This window comes from Pseudoliparis swirei, chromosome 12, assembly GCF_029220125.1.
Source record: "Pseudoliparis swirei isolate HS2019 ecotype Mariana Trench chromosome 12, NWPU_hadal_v1, whole genome shotgun sequence".
NCBI classification, from domain to species: domain Eukaryota; kingdom Metazoa; phylum Chordata; class Actinopteri; order Perciformes; family Liparidae; genus Pseudoliparis; species Pseudoliparis swirei.
In genome coordinates, this window is record NC_079399.1 from 18,960,741 (window position 1) to 18,984,555 (window position 23,815).

General features: G+C 43.5%; 2 protein-coding genes across 4 annotated transcripts in view; both read left to right on the plus strand.

The window, feature by feature from the left end:
* si:dkey-119m7.4 (uncharacterized protein LOC560629 homolog) overlaps window positions 1-13,054 on the plus strand; it is a 26,663-nt gene extending 13,609 nt beyond the window's left edge. Inside the window, 9 exon segments of the mRNA XM_056427802.1 lie at window positions 1,239-1,342; window positions 1,519-1,673; window positions 4,476-4,644; window positions 7,507-7,630; window positions 8,471-8,577; window positions 10,200-10,411; window positions 10,840-10,948; window positions 11,789-12,001; window positions 12,470-13,054. Coding sequence (XP_056283777.1) covers window positions 1,239-1,342; window positions 1,519-1,673; window positions 4,476-4,644; window positions 7,507-7,630; window positions 8,471-8,577; window positions 10,200-10,411; window positions 10,840-10,948; window positions 11,789-12,001; window positions 12,470-12,494 — 1,218 coding nt within the window. The 3' untranslated portion in view covers window positions 12,495-13,054.
* A 1,563-nt stretch (window positions 13,055-14,617) lies between these two features.
* The window catches only part of fynb (FYN proto-oncogene, Src family tyrosine kinase b), a 51,373-nt gene continuing 42,175 nt past the window's right edge, over window positions 14,618-23,815 (plus strand). Inside the window, exon 1 of one of the 3 annotated variants that reach the window (XM_056427751.1) lies at window positions 14,618-14,948. The gene's annotated coding sequence lies outside the window, so the exon portion shown is untranslated. The remainder of the gene's footprint in view (window positions 14,949-23,815) is intronic. The other 2 variants (XM_056427749.1, XM_056427747.1) reach the window with 2 other exon arrangements.

Genomic DNA, 23,815 nt, shown 5'->3' on the forward strand with positions numbered 1-23,815 from the left:
GTATTTAATTCGTTTTTTATTCATTTCATTTGTTTTATATTATTTATATATTTTCATTTTAGAATTAAGCCATTCTGTGAATCGGCCAAACCTCCCTTCCCAGGGGGGGTGTGAGGGATTCTTATGTCAGAGACACACGAGGTGACTCAAACCGAACCCCCCCCCCACACCTGCAGAAGGTGTAGGCGATTCTACACATGGGAAAGTTTAGGAAATTTGCCTACAAACCCCCCCCGTGTGGCGGTAATGGCCGACACTCAGGGGAGGGCAGGCAAATCCCTAGAACTTTCGCCAACTGCCTTCTACGGGACTCACAGATCCGCCCCACTCCTTCCAAAGAAGGAGCAGTGCCGCCTGCTAGAAATCACTAGTATTACATAGTCTGGTTCGCTGCTCCGTGACGTCACAGGACTTCAAAGCACAGAACCAGTTAGAACTGGTGGGTTGAGTGACGTCACAATGCTCGCTTCAAAGACGTCTCTATGGTAGTTCCGATGCGATATATCTTTGGCCACAAGTCTTTGGGGGCGCTGTTTCCCCCCTGGACACGAGGCAAAGAGACCCGTATGTTCCCCTTTGAGTGAGAGACGACCAGTGTTGCCAGGTCCGCGGTTCTCCCGCGGAATTGGGCTACTTTTGAAGTGTTGCCGCGGGTTTAATTTTTTGTCCGCTGGTTCGGGTAGACCTATTTTGCATGCAAATTACATGAATATCTTTAAATAAAAATCCATATTTTATATGAAATAATTTATTTATACCCAAATCCTACGAAACTGACTCCAGATCAGCACGTGCACACATGGACATGGGACACGCCCACATACACACACTTTAAAAGCAGTGTATATGGTTTGGCACGGGCATATTTTCAGTTCTGATTTTGGGCTGGTTTTTGGGTTGGTTTTGATTGGCCATTGGGCTGGTTTTGTCACACAGACCTGGCAACCCTGGAGAGGAGGGGGGCTCGTGAGCGCCGCGGAGCGGGTCTAGGCGAAATTCTCACAAGAACTCAAATAAATATTAAAACACATTTGGGGGGACTTGATGACAGAAAGAGTAACGTTTATTCTTAAATAGCCTACGGATGAATAAAAAAAATGTGTCTCCAGCAAAAAGGGCACTTTACTCATCCAGGGCAAAGGGGCTGGTGCTTGAGCACCACTAGGGCTCTATCTGTGCACGTGCCTGCCTATGGGTATCATGAATATACAGAATATCTCATATTTCTGTGCTTGCAGTGGGACCTGGTTTGTGATGATGCAAGCCTGAACAACATCGGCTCCTCCACATGCATGTTTGGTCTTCTCGTAGGAGCTGTTGTGTTTGGGAGCTTAGCAGATAGGTAAGTTTGATCACGCCCATCCATCCTCAGAGCACTATCAAAACGGATGACATGACTCTTTACTTTCTCCCACGATAAGCCCTCTGAATTACTTTTACTTAAAATTCATCACGTCTTACACTTTAAAGTATTGTTTACATGGAATGAGAGTTCCGAAATGTCTCGTCTCGTTCCAGGTACGGTCGCAGGATCATCATTCTCGTCAACCTGGCTGTCCAGGCTGTCTTTGGGGTCGGGGCGGCTTTCGCCCCTAATTTCTACGTCTACATTGCCCTTCGCTTTGTGATTGGAACATCCATCTCTGGGGTCATCATGAATGCCTTTGTCCTCGGTCAGTGTCTCACGGAAAGACAAGAAAAGAAAGTCTGTTTTTTGTCCACTCCAACGTCCCAACAAAAGCAACATGTCTCTCCAGAGAGAATGTCGCAGGTACTCGAGATAATTCACAGACCTCACTTGGAAAGCATTTAGAGATTTTCATTTTCACTGAAGACAATGTTGTGGGACAGAAGCAGGTGATAGCTGCTGGTATTGCCAAATTTGACAATAAGGATAATAATATGTTAATGAAGATGAACTGGTCCATTTTTTCTGTCATTGTGAAAGGTATAAATACTGTAGACACTAGAAGTGGATGAAAGAACAGTCAACTTATTTTACACAAAAAGGCTAGTTATGAGATTGACTACTAATCCTGTGAAAACATATTGTAAGTATGAGGAAATAACCCTATAGACTGGCCTGGGCCAATGCACTTGTTTTTTGACCAATAGATAGTTAATTTATTAATCCCTCAAGGGGACATTTTTACGCTAAAGTAGTATTTACACATAAAGGTAAGCAAAATAATATAAAAAATGCACAATATAAACAAACAAACAAAAGAATAGAATGAGAAACATTCACAATATACAACTAAATTGAATAGAAATGTAGTTTCTCAAGTTATAAGTGTATATAATTGGCGGCTCTCTATTAGATATTATCAATGTGTCTCTGCTAACAGGCCACGTACCACACTCCTTCAAGGTGGCTGTTATTAAACCTCTCCTGAAGAAGCCCACTCTGGATCCAGAGGTATTGGCTAACTACAGACCGATCTCTAACCTCCCCTTCCTCTCCAAGATCCTTGAGAAAGTGGTCGCAAATCAGTTGTGCGACTTTCTACATCATAATAGTTTATTTGAGAAATTTCAATCAGGATTTAGAAAACACCACAGCACCGAGACGGCACTGGTGAAAATTACAAATGACCTCTTAATGGCAGCAGATAAAGGACTCCTCTCTGTCCTGGTCTTGTTAGACCTTAGTGCTGCATTCGACACCATTGACCATGACATCCTGTTACAGAGACTGGAGCAGTCGATTGGCATTTCAGGCACGGCACTAATTTGGTTTAAATCCTATTTATCAGATCGATCTCAGTTTGTATTTGTAAACGATGACGCCTCGATAACCACCAACGTTAATCACGGAGTTCCACAAGGTTCTGTGCTTGGACCAATTTTATTTACCTTATACATGCTTCCTTTGGGCAATATTATCAGGAAACACTCCATAAACTTTCATTGTTATGCAGATGACACTCAACTATATTTATCGATAAAACCAGAGGAGAGCAACCAACTCTGTAAAATTAAAGCATGTCTTAAAGACATAAAAACATGGATGACCTGCAACTTCTTGATGTTAAACTCAGACAAAACCGAAGTAATTTTAATCGGCCCTGAGCACCTCAGAGATCAATTATCTGGTGATGTGGATTCTGTAGACGGCATTGCCCTGGCATCCAACACCACTGTAAAGAATCTTGGCGTTATCTTTGATCGGGACTTGTCCTTTAACTCCCACGTAAAGCAAATCTCAAGGACTGCATTCTTTCATCTACGTAATATTTCAAAAATCAGGCACATCTTGTCTCAAAAGATGCAGAAAAATTGGTTCACGTTCGTTACTTGAGACTGGATTACTGCAACTCCTTATTAGCAGGCTGCTCTAATAAATCTCTTAGGTCCCTCCAGTTGATCCAGAATGCTGCAGCTCGTGTTCTCACTAAAACTAAGAAAAGAGATCACATCACTCCTGCACTAGCTGCTCTGCACTGGCTCCCAGTAAAATCAAGAATCACTTTTAAAATTCTTCTCTTAACCTACAAAGCCTTGATTGGTGATGCTCCATCATATCTTAAGGAGCTTGTCGTACCATATTGCCCCACTAGAGAGCTACGCTCACTAAATGCGGGACTACTTGTAGTTCCTAGAGTCTTAAAAAGTAGAATGGGAGCCAGAGCCTTTAGTTATCAAGCTCCTCTTTTATGGAACCAGCTTCCAATTTCAGTCCGGGAGGCAGACACAGTCACCTCGTTTAAGAGTAGACTTAAGACCTTCCTCTTTGACAGAGCTTATAGTTAGGGCTGAATCAGGTTTGCCCTGGTCCAGCCCCTTGATATGCTGCTATAGGCTTATAGCTGCCGGGGGACGTTTTAGGATGCACTGAGTACCTATCTCCTCTTTTTTCTCTCCTTAAGGATGAATTTTCATCTCTCAATCACACGTTACTAACTCTGCTTTCTCCCCGGAAGTCCTTTTGACTTTACATCTCATGGGGTCATCGGACCCTATGAGACGGCATAGATCCTATCTGCCTGATGGATCGTCTGGGTCGTGGAATTCCTGCTCATGACTACGCCACTGTCCTGTTGAGACTCCGCCCACTCCTCCTCCCCACCGCCATCTGCCTGATGGATCGTGGAGGTCTCCATCGTGGAATATGCCTACTATGAACTATTCATACACTCTGTCATATTCATTGAATGTATTTTAACTCTAAATCTGTCCTTCTGTACACATTACATCTATTGCATCTGTCCATCCTAGGAGAGGGATCCTCCTCTGTTGCTCTCCTCCAGGTTTCTTCCCTTTTTTTCCCCCTGAAGGGTTATTTGGGAGTTTTTCCTGGTCCGATGTGAGGTTTTGGGGCAGGGATGTCTATGTGTACAGATTGTAAAGCACTCCGAGACAAATTTGTAATTTGTGAAATTGGGCTATACAAATAAACTGAATTGAATTGAATTGAATAGTGTATATGATTCTATGTCATTCACGTGTCCCGGTCCTGTTTGTGTCTCATCCAGGCACAGAATGGACGGGATCTAAGCAGCAGATGTTGGCAGGTATAATCACTGACTACTTCTTCGGCTTTGGCTATATTCTTCTGGCTGGAGTGGCGTACCTCATAAGAGACTGGCGTAAACTCCAGCTGGCTATCTCAGCACCCGGTTTCCTCTTCATCTTTTACATCTGGTGAGTGGGCAGCAGTGTGTGCTGTTCTCCAGTATTTTCAAACAACAACAAAACTGACTGCCCGAGTTATGCTGGGCTTTGTAATCATGAAGGAGATCCCTTTTTAGACCCTGTGATTGAAAACAAAATGTGTAGCGCATGCTCGATATTATGCGCAATTGGACCCAAATTCTTCTCATACTTTGAGTGTAGAAGTAGAGGGTAATGCAAAGGTCTTCTTTGAGGAGTATCCCTCTGTGTGCCTCTTGCTTGCTATAGATCTTACTTGAGTAAATCACCGTTTAAAACAAATTCTTCCTTCTACACAGTTATAGAAAAATGAGAAACGTCTTAGCAGCTATATCCAGAAACAACACTTATACAATTATGGAGGATTGGGGATGTTCCAGAGTTTGAATACAGGTTTGATACAGGGTTTTATGGCGGAGACAAACTTTTTTTTAAAAGCCCGGGGATTGTGACAGGACTTGTTACAATCCAAAGGCTTTTGGCCCCATCGTAACGTTTGGCAAGATACTTTATAAGTGACTGCTCTGCTGGTCCCGTCGCTCTATCTGCATTGCAGCTCATATATTTGTCAGGTTCTTGTGACGGGGTGAGGCTCAGGCGCAGAGTGACAGGCTGGACACAATATAAATGACAAAAAAGCACTCTTTAAAGGGTACCTGTAGTGCAAAACAACAACGTGCTACATCCATTCGGCGCATCAAATAAATCATATTTACCCCGCTGCTATTGTCAACAAGTCACGCATAGCCCGAGGATTTACATTTCTTTGTCAAAATTCCGAATCCGTGGGCGCAGCCATTTTGCTAGTTATTTACTCCAGCTCAAAGCTAACTATGACGTAGAGTCGTTGAAAGGAATTCAGCCAATCCGGAGCCACTTCTACACGCGTTGCTTCTTGGGATAGATCTGTGGCCTCAAGAAATACACAATCTATATCAGGGGTGCTCAATACGTCGATCGCGGCGACCTGCCAGTCGATCGCGGCGTAGTATTGGTAGATCGCATGACATTAAAAAAATTGGCCCGCCCCCCTGTCACTTTCTCTATAGCGCCACATTACAGCAGAAGCACGTCATTTATGTCTCTACGTGTTGCGTTGACAGTCCTCTGCCCGCCGTCTCGTGCGCCGCGGAGCTCCCGACACCGGTTTGCGCGCATCGGGACGGACGGAGCAAAGAAAAAGTCACTAGCACCCCGAACATGTCGGCCGAACATTGCATCAATGAAAGACATCTCCAGCGCTGGCTTATGCGCGATGTAGCTATCAAGCTCACTCTTTTGTGTGAAGCAGATGAGGTCTAATGACACTATCAGGGCTCTCAAGTCTCACGCATTGAGCGTGAGACTCACGCATTTCGGTCTTATCTCACGCACTCCCGCCACACATCTAATTCCTCACGCTGAAAAAACCTCTCGGCTATTTAATGCTTGAATGCAGGGGTGCTCAATACGCCGATCGATTGTTGAGTAGAAATAGTCACACCACCCGCGACATATTCAAGCTCCAGTGCACTGTCGCATGTCGGATTTGAGGACTTTGAACAGCCTAAACTACGTATTGTTATTAAATACTGGACCGTCAGTGCATGAATACACTTTAGAAACACATTATCTTTTGATCTGGCTACATATTGTTTTGCACTACAGGTACCCTTTAATGAGGTAAAACAGTTTACAAAAAAACAAGGTCCAAAAGGGGCAGGCAGAGAATCCAGGTTCGGGGTAGGCAGGGTCAACAGGCAGAACCAGGAACACGGACAGGACGACGGGAAAAGGACACGGAACTAGAGACGACAATCCAACCGCAGACAAGGGAAAGACTGACACAATATATAGGGGGGGAAACAGGTGTACGACATCAGACAGTAACGAGACAAGAGTGGCTGAGGGCAGGTGCAGGGAATTAAACAATTAAGACAGAGAAGACACAGAGACATAGGAGACACGGAACACAGGAGACACAGAACAGGGTGTTACAATATTGGAGAGACACAATCAACCTATCGAACCTGCTACCTTGTGGTTACAGGGCGACCACTCTACCCTGTGAGCCACAAATATGGCGGTGGGTGCGGGGAGCATAGCTGCATATGGGAGATAACATCAATAGGACTCTGCAGAGAGATAGAGGTGAACTCGGACCGAGGCGGACAGTCGACTGATGAGTCAGGAGAAGTGGTAGCATTTCTTTAATTGGATAGAAATTTATTGATTGTGTCAACAAAGAAGGACAAAAAGCTTTCACAATCTTCTGGGGAGGAGGCAGATGCAGCAGGATTGGCAGGGTTTACAAGATGGTCGATGGTATTGATCAGGAGTCTAGGATTATATTTGTGGTCACTGATGATGCCTATAAAGTAGGCATCTCTCACCTCTTTGATGTTGAGCATGAATATCAATTCCTTCAAACAGAGGAGATGGACCCTCCGTTTGGATTTATTTCATCCACGCTCCATAATAAGACATCATAGACCACCGCTGACGGAAATATGTTTTGGTAGGTCTGTGTGGTTGGAGGACAATCACGCAAAATACTGGGAATTCACAATACATTTTAAAAGAAATTAATCAAAACTATAGAAGATATCCTTCATTGCCCCCACCACGATCTGTGAGCCGTGGCACTTATAGGGCAAGAGGAGAAGTAGAGGGTTGTATCATGCAAGAGGGATAGCCAGAAAGACAAAGGATGGATGCATAGTGTTGGCAATGAGGGGACCCTTCCTTTAGAGTAGTCCATGTCCTTTTTCTTGCCATAACAAATCCATTATCCAGAGTGTGACTGTCAAAGTGCCCCCTGCAGCAAAGTGTTTGTAAGTAGGTCACACAAACAATTTGTCTTTACATTCTTAGGGTGTTGCCAAAATCAGCTCGCTGGTTAATGGCCAATGACAGAAAAGAGGAAGCATTGGAACTGATCCAGAAAGCAGCGCAGATGAATGGAAGGCCCCTCAGCAAAGATATGGCGATGTGGCAGGTAGAAACACAACATGGTTTATTATTTCCTAGTCTATAGATAATTGTTCCGTACTAGTCATTTATTTAATCCTTCCAAAATGTCCACATTAATAACTAGAACGGGCACTCGGTAGAGCGCATACCTTCGCATATCACAAGATTGGGCATTGAATTATGAACATTTTGGCATTAGTTGCATGCCAATTGGATAAAAATTGACCGCGCTATGGTAAAAAGAAGATGTTGACCTTTTCATGACTTTGACCTTTGACCCGATCAATCCCAAAATCTAATCTAAAATCTAAATGGTCCCCGGATAATAACCAATCATCCCACCAGATTTCATGCGATTCGGTTTAATACTTTTTTAGTTCTGCGAGTAACACGCATACAAATGAATAAATAAATATATACACAGCGATCAAAACATAACCTTTCCGAATTTTCAATGCAAAGGTAACAAATACCCATCGCAGCCAAAAGTGCCATTTTCCCACGGCGTTATGTCGTGGCGTTACATCGCACAAAGACAAGCGAGCAACATGTGTCATTTGTAAATAATATCAAAATCTTGATTTCAGATCACTTTATTGATCATTGCTGCACAGAACTGAACAGTTCCCCTTGCTTTAGTAGCGGTGAGAGTGCACTAACTTTATGACATAGTAATAATAATAATAATCATTCATTTTATATAGCGCTTCTCAAGACACCCGAAGTCGCTTTACATAGATACTCCAGTATCACTCTGAAGCAGCCATGATGAACACATGCAAACTACTCAAACAGTCGCGCTCGGCCTCCTTTTCCACCTGCCTCCAAAGTCTGTTGCTGACGGTCGTACTCGTCGTTTCTCCAGGTCCGTAACGTTGGAGAGAAAATCGGACTGAAGAAAAAATACTCCTTCCAAGACCTTGTTCGAACCCCCAAAATGAGGACGCATTCTTTGATTGTTTTTTATCTCTGGTGAGTATGAGCAGAACATTTCAGTTGCACTCTTAAAATTAACTGTTCAGTAACACGTCGTTCTTCTGTTTTGCAACTTTTATTTAACACGTTCCCGTTTAAAGCAAGCAAATTATGTTTGCGCCTGTCCGTCACACACCCCTCTCTTAAATAGACAGCGCTCCCTTCCAAAGGGTCAACAAGCACTTTCCACCCTTCACAATATGTGCAGTTGATCAACGCTCTCAAATATAGAAACAACACATGAATTACCTTAAACACACATTCAAAGTAAATTATAAGAAAGGGACACAGTTGTATTAAAATCGGTAAGATATATGACATAACATATTTCACTGTGCTACGAATGCATCGAAACATATGTCAAGAAAAGAACAGAAATACGTTCAAGAAATAAATGGGGAAACAATACAGAAATAAAAATATATATTTATTAAATACATACATTTAACAATATGTTTTTAACAAATGTACAAATATAAGTTGCTTTGAACGACACGCCCACCTGGAGGTGTCACAATCCCTGTCCTCCCACCTCACTCGACCCCCTGCCGGGGTTGTGCTCCCAGGCCTGTGCTGCTCGTCCACCAAACACGGCTCCAATCATAATCGCCAAGTTTGCGGGAGATGCAACGCTGGTGGGTAAACAACATCAATGGCAACAAGATGAAAAGGATGACATTTGACTTTCAGAAGACCGATGCAACCCCGCCTTCCTCTCTCCCTCTCTCCCTTCCTCCTTATCGACTCGCTCCTCTGTGGGAGAAGCAGGTTTCAGGGGACAGAGAAGCCCGCAGGACCATAAATGTCTTGTCTGACTACCTCTCAACTTAAATATCAGGCACCCACAATCCACCTGTAGGACATGTTCTCTACTGCACTACGTGAGAGCACAACACCGTCTCTCTCGCCTCATTTCAAAGCTGCCTTACTTAAGTGCCATCCGGTGGTAGAATCCAGAACAGCACCTTGGAGTTTTTTGTTTTTTTTAACCCTCCTGTTACCTTAGGGTCAATTTGACCCCATTCAATGTTTAACCCTCCTGTTACCTTTATATTTACTGACATATTTTACCCTTGGGGTCAATTTGACCCCAGCAATTAAAACCTCCAGAAAATTATTAGAATTAATATTGTTTTCCAAGTTTAAGTGTGAGGTACTTTATGTTTGTTTGTTGACTACCTAAATAGCCCTTTAAATATATGAAAAAGTTGATATTTCTTATATGTTTGACACAGTGAAAAACAGCCTGGGGTCAAATTGACCCGACAGAACACCGACATTAAACATTGAATGGGGTCAAATTGAGCCTAAGGTAACAGGAGGGTTAAGGGATACATGTGGGTGTTTTGAAGTGGGGTTTTAGTATGTACTTACACTTTTCAATGGAGTCTGGTGGCTTTGGCAAGAGTATTGATGGATAAGACCGTTTCTCCAAACTAAGGGCGTGTGGACCGTCATCTACTGCAGGTACATATTGATGATGAGTAAGTACCTCATACAACCCCACTTGAAAAACACCCAAACTAAAATGTATGCCATTATTTGAAAGATCCCACGGCGCTCTACAGAATTGATGCTGTATTTCTACTCCCCCCCCCTCCTCCAACCCTCCATCTCAGGTTCGCCAACATGCTTGTGTACTACGGCCTGTCCCTCAACATTTCTGACTTTGGAATTAACCTCTACCTGACCCAGATGATCTTTGGCCTGGTGGAGATGCCGGCGCGCACCATCACCCTGTTCACCCTGAACCGCTCCCGCAAGATCTCCCAGCTAGCTTTCCTGGCCGTGGGCGGCACGGCCTGCTTGCTGGCCATCTTCATCCCCAGTGGTGTGTGTAGACTCATGAATAGGCTGCTTCCTGTGGACATCCTCGCAGACGGTCCAAACAGAGATCAGCTAACAACATACTCTATCTGTTAGTGCTCGGCACTATGACCAAAGATCGATGCACAGTTTGTTTTATTTGTGCATGCCTAATTATAGAAACGATTTAAATACTAATCTCTTCATGTATAAACTGGATTGACAACATTATACACTATACAAACCAGCATGCGTGAAGCAGTTGCAGAATGTAATGCAAACTGCAACATAGTTTAAAAAAAGAAAATTAGATATGCCAACGTTTCAATGTGTTTTTTTCGGATGATGGTAACAAAAAAAATACACTTCTTAGTTTTTAAAATGGTTTCTGTGCCACAAACTGATGGGAGCCATGGTGTCCCCCCCCCCTCCACACTTTAACCTCTTCTCCAGAGCTGTCCGTTGTCAAAACAGTGCTGGCCATGATCGGGAAGTTTGGCATCACGGCGTCCCTCTCCATCATTTACGTCTACTCAGCCGAGGTGTTCCCCACCGTTATCAGGTGAGCGTTTCCCTCCCAAACACTTCCCTGGGTGTTCCCGAGTGTTAAAAAAAAACACATTTAAAAACAGGTCACTGAGCCACATTTGATCTGTAAAGTATCAGCTTGTGCTGGATGTAAAGACGTTAGACAGGTTGCCCGACATCCAGCGCTCTACATCCCCCTGTGTGGTGATCATTTTGAAATGAGGCCAGCTGAAGTCACGGTATGTCGTAACTGAGGTGTCACATGACACAAAGCACTCGGCCGTCCATTAGATCACGTTTCTGGCAGCTTTTCCCCCGGTGTGATTTAACGACGACGTCCGTCTCTCTAAGTCTCTGTCTTGCTATGTTTCTTGGACGTATCCGCCGTGCTCCGGCTCAAGGAGGCCGTCTGCATAACTGAGCAGCAACAGCAGCCAAAGAAACGAATAAGATAATGGGATAGCCAGAATGTTTTATAGTGCAGCTCGGGGGACTTTCCAGGATCTGAGCATATTGCCTCTGGCACCCGATTAACATTAAAGTACATGTTTGAACCATTGAAATAGTGTCCACCCCAAAAAAACTGTTTCTTTCTTTCCAGATTAAGTATGAATCGTGACGTTCAACACTATGTAATGCAAAGCAAGGTTTTGTGAAACCACACCAAACAGTCACGATGAAAAGGCATGTAGCCAATATTCTAAATCACTTTACATCGGCTCACTTAAAGGCTCGGTCGGGCCCCCGGAGAAATGAGGGGACGCTCCTGTACAGCTGGCGCAGATGTGCGGGATGCACAGGCCAATGCCAGAGAATATACGAGACGTTGCTTCAGCTTTTTGGGGCTCTGACCCGGTTTGTGCATCTCCCACAGACAGAACGGGATCGGCATGGGCTCCATGTGTGCTCGGGCCGGAGGGGCACTGGCTCCCATGATGTACCTCCTGAAGGGCATCAGTCCGCAGGCCCCCATGGTCCTGTGCGGGCTCTGCCCTCTGCTGGGCTCCGCCCTCACCCTGCTGCTACCCGAGACGGCCAATAAGCCGCTGCCTGACACCATCGAAGACGTGGAGGGAGCCGAGCTCAGGTTTGACGCCGCTGCTTTAAGACCATTCTTTTTTTTTGTCAAGGCTCACTCGCGTCACTTAATTACCAGAGAAGGAAAAAAAGGGACTGAAGGATTGCTAGAACCAGGACTAAGTCAGACCCATGCTGCGGTCAAATCTGATGTTATATACAAATAGAAGTCCCCTGGAGTTACTTCAAATTATTTTATGTTTATGACAGTAGAGGTGTGAAGCTGCACCTGGACTTTGCCATGAACTTCACTGACCCACAATCGGAGCGCCAGAGACGCCCCGAACCCGAAAATCTGCCGCTGGAATGTCAACTGATGAATTCTGGAATGCAGACAGGAGGCAGATTTTTTTTTCACTCTTCTAAAGGAAGTCGATTTTGAAGATTCAGTACCAGACTGTTTTCCATCTGAAGTCCGCAGTTGCACCAAGGCTCAAAACAATGCGTCCATCACATGTCTTCATCTTTTCTTTTCCAGCGAGGAGGGCGACGGCCGTCTTTGAGACCTCTCGGAGGAAAGCGGATATCTGGTGTGGACTGATGAACGACAACATCCCTGCGAGACAGTCAGTGTTTTTCAAGATTGTCCCACAAGGCAATCGTCTACGCTTCCAGTCGGAGTCAAGATTAGACTTTGTTTTGGGTCTTTGCAAGATTCTTTGTTCGGAAGTAAAATAAATGTTTCACTATCTTTTATACAAAGTTGTTTGCGCCATCTTTGCTTTTGTTCCAGTGTGTCAAAGATCATCAAATTAGATATAATCTATATATGTGAAGAGAAATGGTCTTCATGTACTGTTAGTGCTTAAGTATGCTGCGGCATTACACACGTGTGAATCCTCAAAGTTAAAAGGAGCCTTTATAGCCCAATAAAGCACTAATTTAAAGAGACGGCACCTGCTTTGCTGCAGTAACTTCTAGTCTCTCTCCGGACTACGTGTACGTCTCTGAAAATGTTTTACTTGAATGCCGTATTTCTTTCATGTAACATTTTTTAATGTTTTGGGGGTCTCTCCTCTGCCTTTTAGCTTTCAGTTTTCAACGGATGTAAACTAGCTGCAGAGACAAAAAAGCGGGTGTCACCTGTCCAGCTTGCTGGCTGCTGGTGTGGAAGCCCAACCGACCATCCAGTGAACCAGTGTTATATTGTATTCTTTATAGCATAAACCCTTCGACAAGCTCAGTGTCTAGTGTCTCGACAAAGAGGAAGTTGAGTTGGTGTTGGTGGTGTAGTTCATGTTCATTCTCTCTTGCTTGTTCAAGTCAAGTCGAACGAGTTGTCGTATAAGTTGTGTTTAAAATGCCATGTTCGGTTTCAAATGCTCGGAAAAAAAGGAATTGTTCAAGCACTAAAAACATGTGTTTATCTTCTTTAATGTTGTGTAATTTGATCATATTGATGGGTCACTCTACTTCTAATTATGGGTCACTATACTTCTAATTGTAAATTCTGCGGAACAAAAGTCTGTGACTTCAGTTGTTGCTGTGAAAACTATTTGTATCGACTTGATTTGTACAATAAAGATTGCTCGAGGAAAATATCTATTTTTAAATTCTAAATGTTTTCCCTTCTTTACTTGTTATTGGGATCTATTGTTTATTGGCATTTAAACTATTGAAATTAGTTGGAAATAAATGTGTTTTTTTATCTTGTCATTAGTAGTTTTAATGATCGTGTAGTATAAGCGTTTTAGAGCTAGTGTTAGTATGTTAAACAGGCCATTATCGTAAAGCCGTAAAAATATCTCCTTCAAACAACTGTTTTTTTTAAGCGTCTTAACAAAAACTACACTTTACAAGATTACATGTGAATTGCATCATGATGGCGTTAAAAAAGGATAATACGTTCCTTGCGGAGGGGTGGAGGGAATGTCTGTGGTTTGTTGTTGTAATATTCACTCTGGCCACAGGAGGCAGAAGTGCACCATGACTTAATGTTCCAAGAGGAGAAGCTGTTCCGCGTGCAGACAGAAGATGGCGCTTTGACGTCAAGTAAACAAGTAAACATACTCTGCAGCTCGTGCAGCTGTTTGTCACCTCATTAAAAGTCAAACATAATTACAGCATCACCTGTAATAAATAGTCGTCTTCTCATGCATTTATCTTCTCAAAATATCCAAAAGAAGCTGTTTGTGTAGTTTATATGTTACTATATTTCGATTGAGACATAGACATGCTGTATTTAATTTACTTTATTGTCATTAAGCTTTTTGAAATGTAACAAAAGTCTCGGAGTTGTGTTGTGACATCTGTGTTGAATCCAAGTTCACCGTCCTAGTCCCAATGCCCCCCACCGCCCCCTCACTGCCATTTGATTGGGGGGGCGTCCTGTCAGTCAAAGGAGGTCCCGTTAGGTCTCCTTCACTTGCTTCCGAAAAGCTCTGGATTCTGAGTGTCTAAACAATCAATTGTAATAAAAGCCAAACACCAATAAATAATGAGTGAAAAAGTATTTGATATCGTTTATTTATTTGTAATGAATGCAGCTATTTTATTGTTGAAAACACAGAGCATAAGAGAGACATTTAACGAGACCAATCCTTGTCAGAGGGAAATACCAATAATATGGGCTGGAGTTCAGATAAAGAATCGGCCACCAAATGACATCCTGGCTTTTGTGTCCTCTGTCCTCAAAACATCCCACCCGACCGCCTGGCTTCGAAGAACAAATTCCCATGTCTCGTTTCCTCAGAAAATGCATCCATGGAAGCCGAACACGTCACAGTGTCGGTTCCCTCGTAGGTCGCGTACTCCCTCGGCTTCTCGCCTCTCTCGACATGATACTTCCGACGGCCCGTGAAGGCGGCGCTGCTTTCATCGTGGGCCCTGCAGAGCTAACGCCATCACACGCGACACCGGGGGCCACCGCAGCAGCGCAGCCTCGTCTCACTGTCAAATCACTTCGCCACCACGGCAATGGAGTCCAGAGCTGCGGGACACTAGACGCGTCTGAACAGGTAAGACACACCGCTTTGTTGTAACCTCATTCGGCTGGTTTTGTATCTCTAAAGCGGTATGACTTACTTTGATTTTTTCTCTCACTCTCTCTCTGTCTCTCTCTCTCTCATTGTAGTATTAATATTGTTGACATGTATTGAACGTAAACGGGGCTTTAGCACGTGAGCCTGCTCTGCGTTTCTCCCGCTCCTCAACATTGGGGGGTGCGGGCGACGGTTGTTTTTTTGAATGACAGCCGGTGTTGTATTCGTGGAAATGAACACAACAGCGCACGTCGAGTCCGTGTTCACGTAGAGGCGAAATAAACGGTGTCCCCACCACCCCCCTGCCGAGGGGGGTAGTTCACGTCCGACGAGTCGGTCGTCCGTGGTCTGTGGCGAAACAGGGAATAGTTTGTTTGTTCTCGCGTGGGAGGCTTTTACCCCCTGAACGCATCTTGACGCATTGGTTTCAGGGTCCTCTGCTCGGGTTGTTTACCATACATCCCCACCTTCATCAGCAGCATCAGCATCTCCCTATAGATGCTCAATGGAGAGTCAGATGAAGGAGAACCACGTGATTGGAAGTCTCTCTCTCTCTACACACACACACACACACACACACACACACACGGACGCACTCACTCGTATATCGGGGATACACTAGGGTTCGGGAACCCGTAGAGCTAAGCTGACTGAATTGACCGGCTCGCATTCCTCCGCGTACAGCGAGGTGTGCAGTGATGCTGGCGACGTGTCGGCGTCCTTTGAAAAAAATGTTTGACACACACACACACACACACACACATACTTTTGCATTATTCCAGTCGGGTGCGTTGCACATGACATGTCTTCCTCTAATTGCTCCCATCACCTCAATCACCTTTTTTTTAATGATGGGCATCTCCCAATCCTATAAGTTGGCCTATAAAGCCTCACCACAGCCATTTACTCTCTCTTCAGAAGTGTCTCCTAATGAAGCAGCCTCTATTTACAACATGTGCCACTTGGAATGAGTTTTATTTTTACTGGCTCTCAAAAGGAGGGGGGAGGGCGTAGGGGAGTGGTACAACTAGACTTGCAGTTATAATGTCTCCCTGCTTTCTTCTGCTGTGGAAGTGCTATTATCCCTATTTTAAGAAAGCCAGCTCCTTGGGCCGTGCAGCTGGCAGACAGCTCGCTTGCTCCACCTAAGTATAAGATTTCTGCACCAAGAAAGCAAAAGCTGCCGTTTGTTTGTTCACAGCCATGTGATGTTGTGGCATGCGAGTGCTGCAGGTGCCATGTGTGGAAGCCCAGTATGATGGATCCGTCCCCAGGCTTGCCGGCATTATCTCTGCCAGAGTGTTGGTCGTCTTGGAAACCAAGCACTGTTGTATCACGTTCTCAAGGTCTGAAGATCTAGATTTTACAGACATCAAACAAAAACAAAACAAAAAAAAGTCTTTCCGGCCACGTTTGTGTTAAATCTGCTAATCCTACAGGGAGTTTCTTTATTGCAGATATATACCACTCTTGTCAGAATTAGTTAAGTTCTGCTTATCTTTTCTTTTTTTCTTTTTTATCGGTGCTGATGAAAGTCCCCTGTGTTTAGCATGCCAGTCAGCTTTAAACAGCTTGTCATCCTCTGAACACTGCTGGTGAGTCGCTGCCAAAGCACTGTGTTCTTAATCACCGTTCAACCCGTCAATCGACTGATGCTGGACACCTAGTTTTTTGGCAGGAGAGACCTGATCAGGCAAGCGAGGCAAACTAACGCAGTAGTAGATCTTTACCTGTTGCTCTTTTAAGTCTGCAATCTGAGTTTAAGATGTCATGGCGTTAAGATGTTTTGTTTTAGTTCAAGGATTCTTTAAAGGTACTGTGAGGATCTTTCAACTGGTCATTTATAGCTATAACACAGCATTTTTATTTTGTGTTTTATTTTGGCGGCCCCTGCGGAGGAAAGTGATAGTGTTTGCAAGGGCCAGAGTCCTTTAAACAAATAAATAAGAAAATGACACCCATCGTCCCGACTCGGCCTTGGTTCTTGAGTGCCCCCCTTCACTTCAGCGGGCCTCGCTAGGCGGCCACGGGCCTCCAGCTGACGTGGTGTGGGTCTTGGTGAACCTGAATGATGTCACCTGATTTTAAAGCAAAGTCTGACCCATTGGCACCGATGACGAGCACAAGAATACGTTGATAGGAATAGACAACGATTTCGCTGATGGTCTTGTTTTTTTATGGAGGTCATAAAGACTCATCAGTACTAAATTTTGATTTTTTTTTTCCTAAACGGTAAATAAAATGAATTGTTAAACTAATTCTGTTAAAAAATAAAAAATCGTTATTTCATGGTTACCTTGGTCTTAACTTAAAATGATTCTGAATGTTTTGGGATTTTACACTAAAGGTCTGTCGGAAAAAAATCAATTTGAGTATTTCCACTGGGATACTGGGGAATAAACAACACTATCCATTTTTGAAGTGAATTGGTATATAAATCTGTAATACTGAATAGCGCTCATTCATTTCCCTGTGCAAAGCGATGACCACAAGTGATCCAGAAAGACGACTACAACAACAAAAACAGCAACAACAGCACAGCATTTATGAAACGGTTCACTTGATATTGTACACGACTAAAAGTGCAGTTCTAGGAATAATAGTATATTAGTTCAGTATACTGGTAGGTGATGTGTCTGTTATTGGAAATACAGCTACCGGAAAACTGTGAAAATCAGCATGACCAATTAAATGCAGTGAAAAAGAAAAACGGATGAAATCAAACCCTGTGTTTTCACGCAATTCATTAAATGTAGCCCCCGCCTGGTCTCATTCGTTCAAGTTGAGGGGGGAGAAGAAGGAAAAAAGCCCTCTCCTCTGCGGGAGAATCCAGTGGAGCAGTTGATGACATCACACGGAGCTTGCGGTGGGTCAGATGGACCCGGCTCATACGTCTGGGACCGGGCGAGGAGTCAGCTGCTCCTCGACGTCACAGCAGAACCTCAGAGGTCAGAAAGACATCACAACAGCGTCGTCCTTTGTGTCACACTGCCAGATGAGAGGGATGAACTGTGTGTGTGTGTGTGTGTCCTCTCTCTCTCTCACTCTCCCTCTTCTCTCCTGCTGGAGCATTGTTACAGTTGAGTAAAGTTGAACCACAGATCAGGGATGTAGGTTAAAGAGGAACTATGCAATTAAACATGTTTTTAAGCTTTAAACTGTATGTGAAACACACACAGTGGCGGGGTCAATATTGACATTTCTTACCAAATGTAATAGAAACTGTGATGTAAAAAGCTATCTTCTTTTGTTTTGCATCCAACCCTAATCCCAAAGGGCCTGTTCTGAGATATAGAGTCGAGCATTTGGGGCTAGTTTACTTTATGTCATACATAAATGTTAACGGCCTTTGATAAGACTCTTTGCCTCTCCACGGCGTCTATCATTTTTTACTTTGTCAGTAATCAGTGTGTACGCACTCTGTAAACTCTTCTGTCTGCTTCTCTCTAAAATCACTTTGTTGCTTTTCCAAAACATTTGATTATATGTATTTCGGTGGTGAAGTTAGCGACGATGTGGGCTCCAACGTCGCTCTGACAGCTTGACAGTCACAACTCGCAAAAAAAAAAAAAAAAACTGCGTTTTAATTCTTTTGTGACACTTGCGATCCCTCCAGCATCTCCATATCTCAACTGCTAGTTTTCTTTTGACTCTACTAATTAAAAACCCAAACGGTTTTACCACCACGCACTTCTCCCATAGCTTTGACCACGATCCATCAACTTCTTCATTAAAATAACAAAAAAACAAATCTGAACGTCTGTGAGCCGGGGCATACAGGACTGTCTCAGAAAATTAGAATATTGTGATAAAGTTCTTTATTTTCTGTAATGCAATTAAAAAAACAAAAATGTCATGCATTCTGGATTCATTACAAATCAACTGAAATATTGCAAGCCTTTTATTCTTTTAATATTGCTGATTATGGCTTACAGCTTAAGAAAACTCAAATATCCTATTTCTAAATATTAGAATATCATGAAAAAGTATACTAGTAGGGTATTAAACAAATCACTTGAATCGTCTAATTAACTCGAAACACATTTTCAAATGTTTGATTTTGTTTTGCTGTTATAAATCTTTTTTTTTACTTGGTCTGAGGAAATAGTAAAATTTTATGAGATAGGATTTTAGAGTTTTCTTAAGCTGTAAGCCATAATCAGCAATATTAAAAGAATAAAAGGCTTGCAATATTTCAGTTGATTTGTAATGAATCCAGAATGCATGACATTTTTGTTTTTTTAATTGCATTACAGAAAATAAAGAACTTTATCACAATATTCTAATTTTCTGAGACAGTCCTGTATGTCTCTGGGTCGTCGCTGCAGAGAAATCAAGGGAGGAAATGATGCGTGAAAGCGATACTCGCATGAAAGCTCGTCAAGACGCGGCCCCCGCGGAGTCGGCCGTCCTCGGGGTGCTTCCTTCAAAGGGATTCAATTAGCGGGAGTTGTTTGTCTCGCTCCAAGGGGCAGGTGTAACCGATGCCGTCAAGCTGATACGACGTCACACACGCATCCCTTATCAGACACTTCCATGGCTCGTCTCTGTGTTTAAAATCTGCGAAGTCAGTCGCCGGTCACACACACACACACAGAGATGTATAGTTTTCATTCCAGAGATGGGTTTTGAAGCAGTGCTGTCTAAGGAGGGAGTGATTTAGATCCGGTATCTATATTCAACATTAATGCTCGTTTAAATCCCCAATTTTGTGATTTTTTGTTTTTTAATTGACAGAATTTATCAATTTATTTAACACTTTAAAAAACAACGGTTGGCAAAAGAAAAATCTAAATCAAACCCGTTGTGTGTGTGGTCATCCAGATTCTCTCTCTCTCTCTCTTTCTCTCATATATATATATATCCTATTCAACATTTTCCGTTTCTAATCCCCCTGCTTTTTTTTCTTTTTCTTTAATCTCTTTGATTCCATTTAGCTGTCACGTCCATTTATCCTTTTTTTCAGTGGTCCAATAGTGCACCGGAGCGCCTCGGCCTATATTTAAAACCTTACCGCTGAATAAAATGGAGCAAGTTTAATTCTGCCACGGCCCCAGCGTAAAGTTTGTGCTGGTGCTGGAGCAGTGGAATGGCAATGGTAGGTTACTATAACGGACTTCCTCCTTGTGCGGGTGTCTGAGCAGCTCGCCACAGATCCAAGGCATCATGTGGTGGTTAGGAAAGCAGCTGAATGAGCTTACTGGCTGCAAGCTTTATGCCATCAAAGATTTAGTATTCAATACGGCACAAAAGGCTGTTTTCTTGCCATTATCAGACATTGCCTTTAGGGCATCAACTCTTTTTAAATCATTATTATGAATCTGTCGGTCGTTCTTTTAAATGAAGTATATGAAAAGCCAGAAATGGTTGAAAAACCTTAGTTGCATTCTTTGTTTTGTCCAACTAAAAGTCCAAATTCCACACGTCTAAAGCTATAACTTGAATTTGGCGGTCAGAAGTGTATACTATACTCTATATGGTATGTTGTGAATGGGATGAAACAAATCGTATATATTCATGCCAACATACTATATTGGCAGTGGAGTGACAAACGTTGTCACGACGCTATTAGAGTGGACCCAAAAGCACAACTCAGACAGGAGTAACAAAGATGACTGTCTTTGGTTGGAAACAGGCTGGGTCAAAACCGGGAGATCAGTCCAAGAAGCAAACAAGTCCAAAAAGTGGCGGGGCAGAGAATCAGAGGTCAGGGCAGGGTCAGAACAGGCAGGTCAGGAATATACTCTAATAACGCTGGAGAACTTGGCACGAAAACACAAGACAATCTGGCAGAGGACAAGTGGAAGTGAGGGAGCTAAATAGTGAGGGACTAATGAGGGGATGGGCTGCAGGTGGGAAGGGCGTGAGGACCAGGTGAAGGGAATGAGGGACTAACGAGGAAGTGATCAGAGGCGGGTGAGGGGAGTTGGATTGACGGTGTGACAACTATTCCAAAAAGGAAGGCGTGGAGCTAAACTGTTACAAACTTTAAGTGACTTTTGGTGTGAGCTCTACGGTATAATGGACCAGCATGCAATGCAGCAGTTTATTAGATGTGTGTTACTGATAGTGTTTGAAAAGCAAAGTCCCCCTTCAATGGCTTTTTGTCTGAAGAATTCTGCAAAGCACATGGCAGCTTATTGGCGTCACTCACCCCTCAAGTGTTTTACTTTTCCCACACCAGCCCCGATTATGGTAAAAACACAAAAAGCCTCCAACCAATTCTTAAGGAGACGGAGAGAAAGCGGGTTTCAAATGCCAGCCCAGCGTCATGGTAGCTCGTGAGACGCAGACAATTCGTGTCTCTGTCCACAAACCAATGGTTTGAGTTTCTTTCTTTCACTGGCTGTTGTGAGTCTGTGTTATAAACACACACAAATCAAGTACTTTCAATGCAAAATGACTCCCAGAATGCATCAAACAAATCACAAATGCATGATTACCTTCGCATTGAAAATGCGGAAGGTTATGTTTTGATCGCCGTGTATTTATTTATTTATTTGTATGCGTGTTACTCGCATAACACAAAGTATAAAACCGAATCGCATGAAATTTAGTGGGATGATTGGTTATTATCCGGGGGCCATTTGATTAGATTTTGGGATCAATCGGGTCAAAGGTCAAGGTCATGAAAAGGTCAAAATCTTCTTTTTACCATAGCACGGTCAATTTCTATCCAATTGGCATGCAACTAATGCCAAAATGTTCATAATTCAATGCCCAATCTTGTGATATGCGAAGGTATGCGCTCTACCGAGTGCCCATTCTAGTTTTCTATGAACAGGGAAAGTTCAAAGAAATCCAAACGGAAACAAAAAAAGTTGGTCAATGTGTATTTTGTACGACATTGACTGGTTAAGCTTCCTCTTTCCTTGTTTCCAGACGACAGAATGGCAGCACATTTATAGGCCCTCATACATGGTGACCTCATTGCCAGTTTTCCAGCTGTGTGCATGTGTGTGAGTAACAGAGGCTGTATTCTAAGCCTCCCTGTGCTGCACGTGGTCGACTTGGTTAGAAAATCTGCATCGCAAAGAGGCCATTGGTGTTTACGGTGCTCTATGAATTTCAATGTGGACATATTTCCGGATTTTCCCTTTTTTTCTTCTTCACATGACACCCAGATGTCCACGTAGAACACAGTGGAAGTGTTTACGTGCAGCATGCCCGAGTACCTGCCGGGAGCTCCTCTTTCCACTGCAGCTCCTGAACACTGCCGGCCGTCCTCCTCCCTCTGTGTAACGCTGCTGGTCCGCTGTGCAGGCACGCCTTTCTCTGCATCGCCGATGCAGCGACGAGACGACGGCAAACAAGCAGAAAATTGCGCGTTCGGTTGCACGCCAGACCCAGGGAGGGCCTTCGCCATCACAGGGCTTCGTCTTCTCGATGCTCTGTCACGTTAAATTACCCCCAAGGCTGGAAAAGGTGTTCCTGCGTTGGCCATTTATGGATATTAATTGTTTCCACCGGTAACCTTCTTGACGTTATTTTATTGTTTGTCGTTGTTTTGTGACCTGGCTCATGTTAATCCCTTTTTTATAAATGAACAAATAGATTAACTAGAACGGGCACTCGGTAGAGCGCATACCTTCGCATATCACAAGATTGGGCATTGAATTATGAACATGTTGGCATGAGTTGCATGCCAATTGGATAAAAATTTACCGCGCTATGGTAAAAAGAAGATTTTGACCTTTTCATGACCTTGACCTTTGACCTGATCGATCCCAAAATCTAATCAAATGGTCCCCGGATAATAACCAATCATCCCACTAAATTCCATGCGATTCGGTTTAATACTTTTTTTGTTATGCGAGTAACACGCATACAAATTTAAAAAAATAATAAATACACGGCGATCAAAACATAACCTTCCGCATTTTCAATGCGAAGGTAACCAGAACCTCAAATACCGCAGATAACATGGATGTTCCATGTTTTCGCCAGATTGCTGACATTCTGCTCCACTCTCGGCTAACACCTGTCCGATCAGCACCGCACATGGGCAGCAAGAAAGAAGCGAACACGGCTCATCGTTCTCTTCCTCCATCTTAAAATGTTGGACGCGGCGCTAATTTATTTTCCTAGAGCTGAAGATGGAAGTAGCTGAGGAGCAAGCCATCTCGCTTCCCTCGCATCTCTATTGAGAGCTGCACATGCATATAGTACGGATCAGGCGGACGATTTACAAAAAGTTAGAGATCTGAAGCGCACGTGAGCATTTAAATTATCCCGGGAACACTAGTCGGAGTTTTAAAGGATGTGCGCGAAATTCCAACTGTGCATCGTGCCGTCGGTTTTAGAAGTGTCTCAAGATGTAGGTTCCCCGATTTCACAAGAGAGCTCTTTTGTTTCACTCGAGTGGAATAAACTGCACCATGGAAATCGAAGATCTGATGAATTCTGTCTTCCTGCAAACACACAGACGCTTTTTAGTAGTGTTTCTGAAGTGTTCCTTCTTGATCTGGGGGAAGAAGAAAAAACACCACCCTTTTCACTTCCTCCATAATGCTTTAATCTTGCTCTCTCTCACTCAGAGTATAGGCCTGTGTGCAGACACCCAGTGCAGAAAGAGCAAAGAGTCCATTTTAATCCTCTGTCTGCCTGTCAGTCAGGGCTTGCAGCCCACTGGCCGCCCTGACCTGCCAATCAAATCACACCCGTCAGGGCTCATGGAAACGGTGATGAAACATTCTAGATTTAATTAGCATTCCTGCATGTCATATCTTTACCACGAACCCCATGACAAAAACACAAGTGGCTGAATATACACTCATTAAATGGCAAGGTTGCTTTAAATCCATGCAAAGGCTTGCAGCCCGCAGCTGTTAGCTTTGCAAATG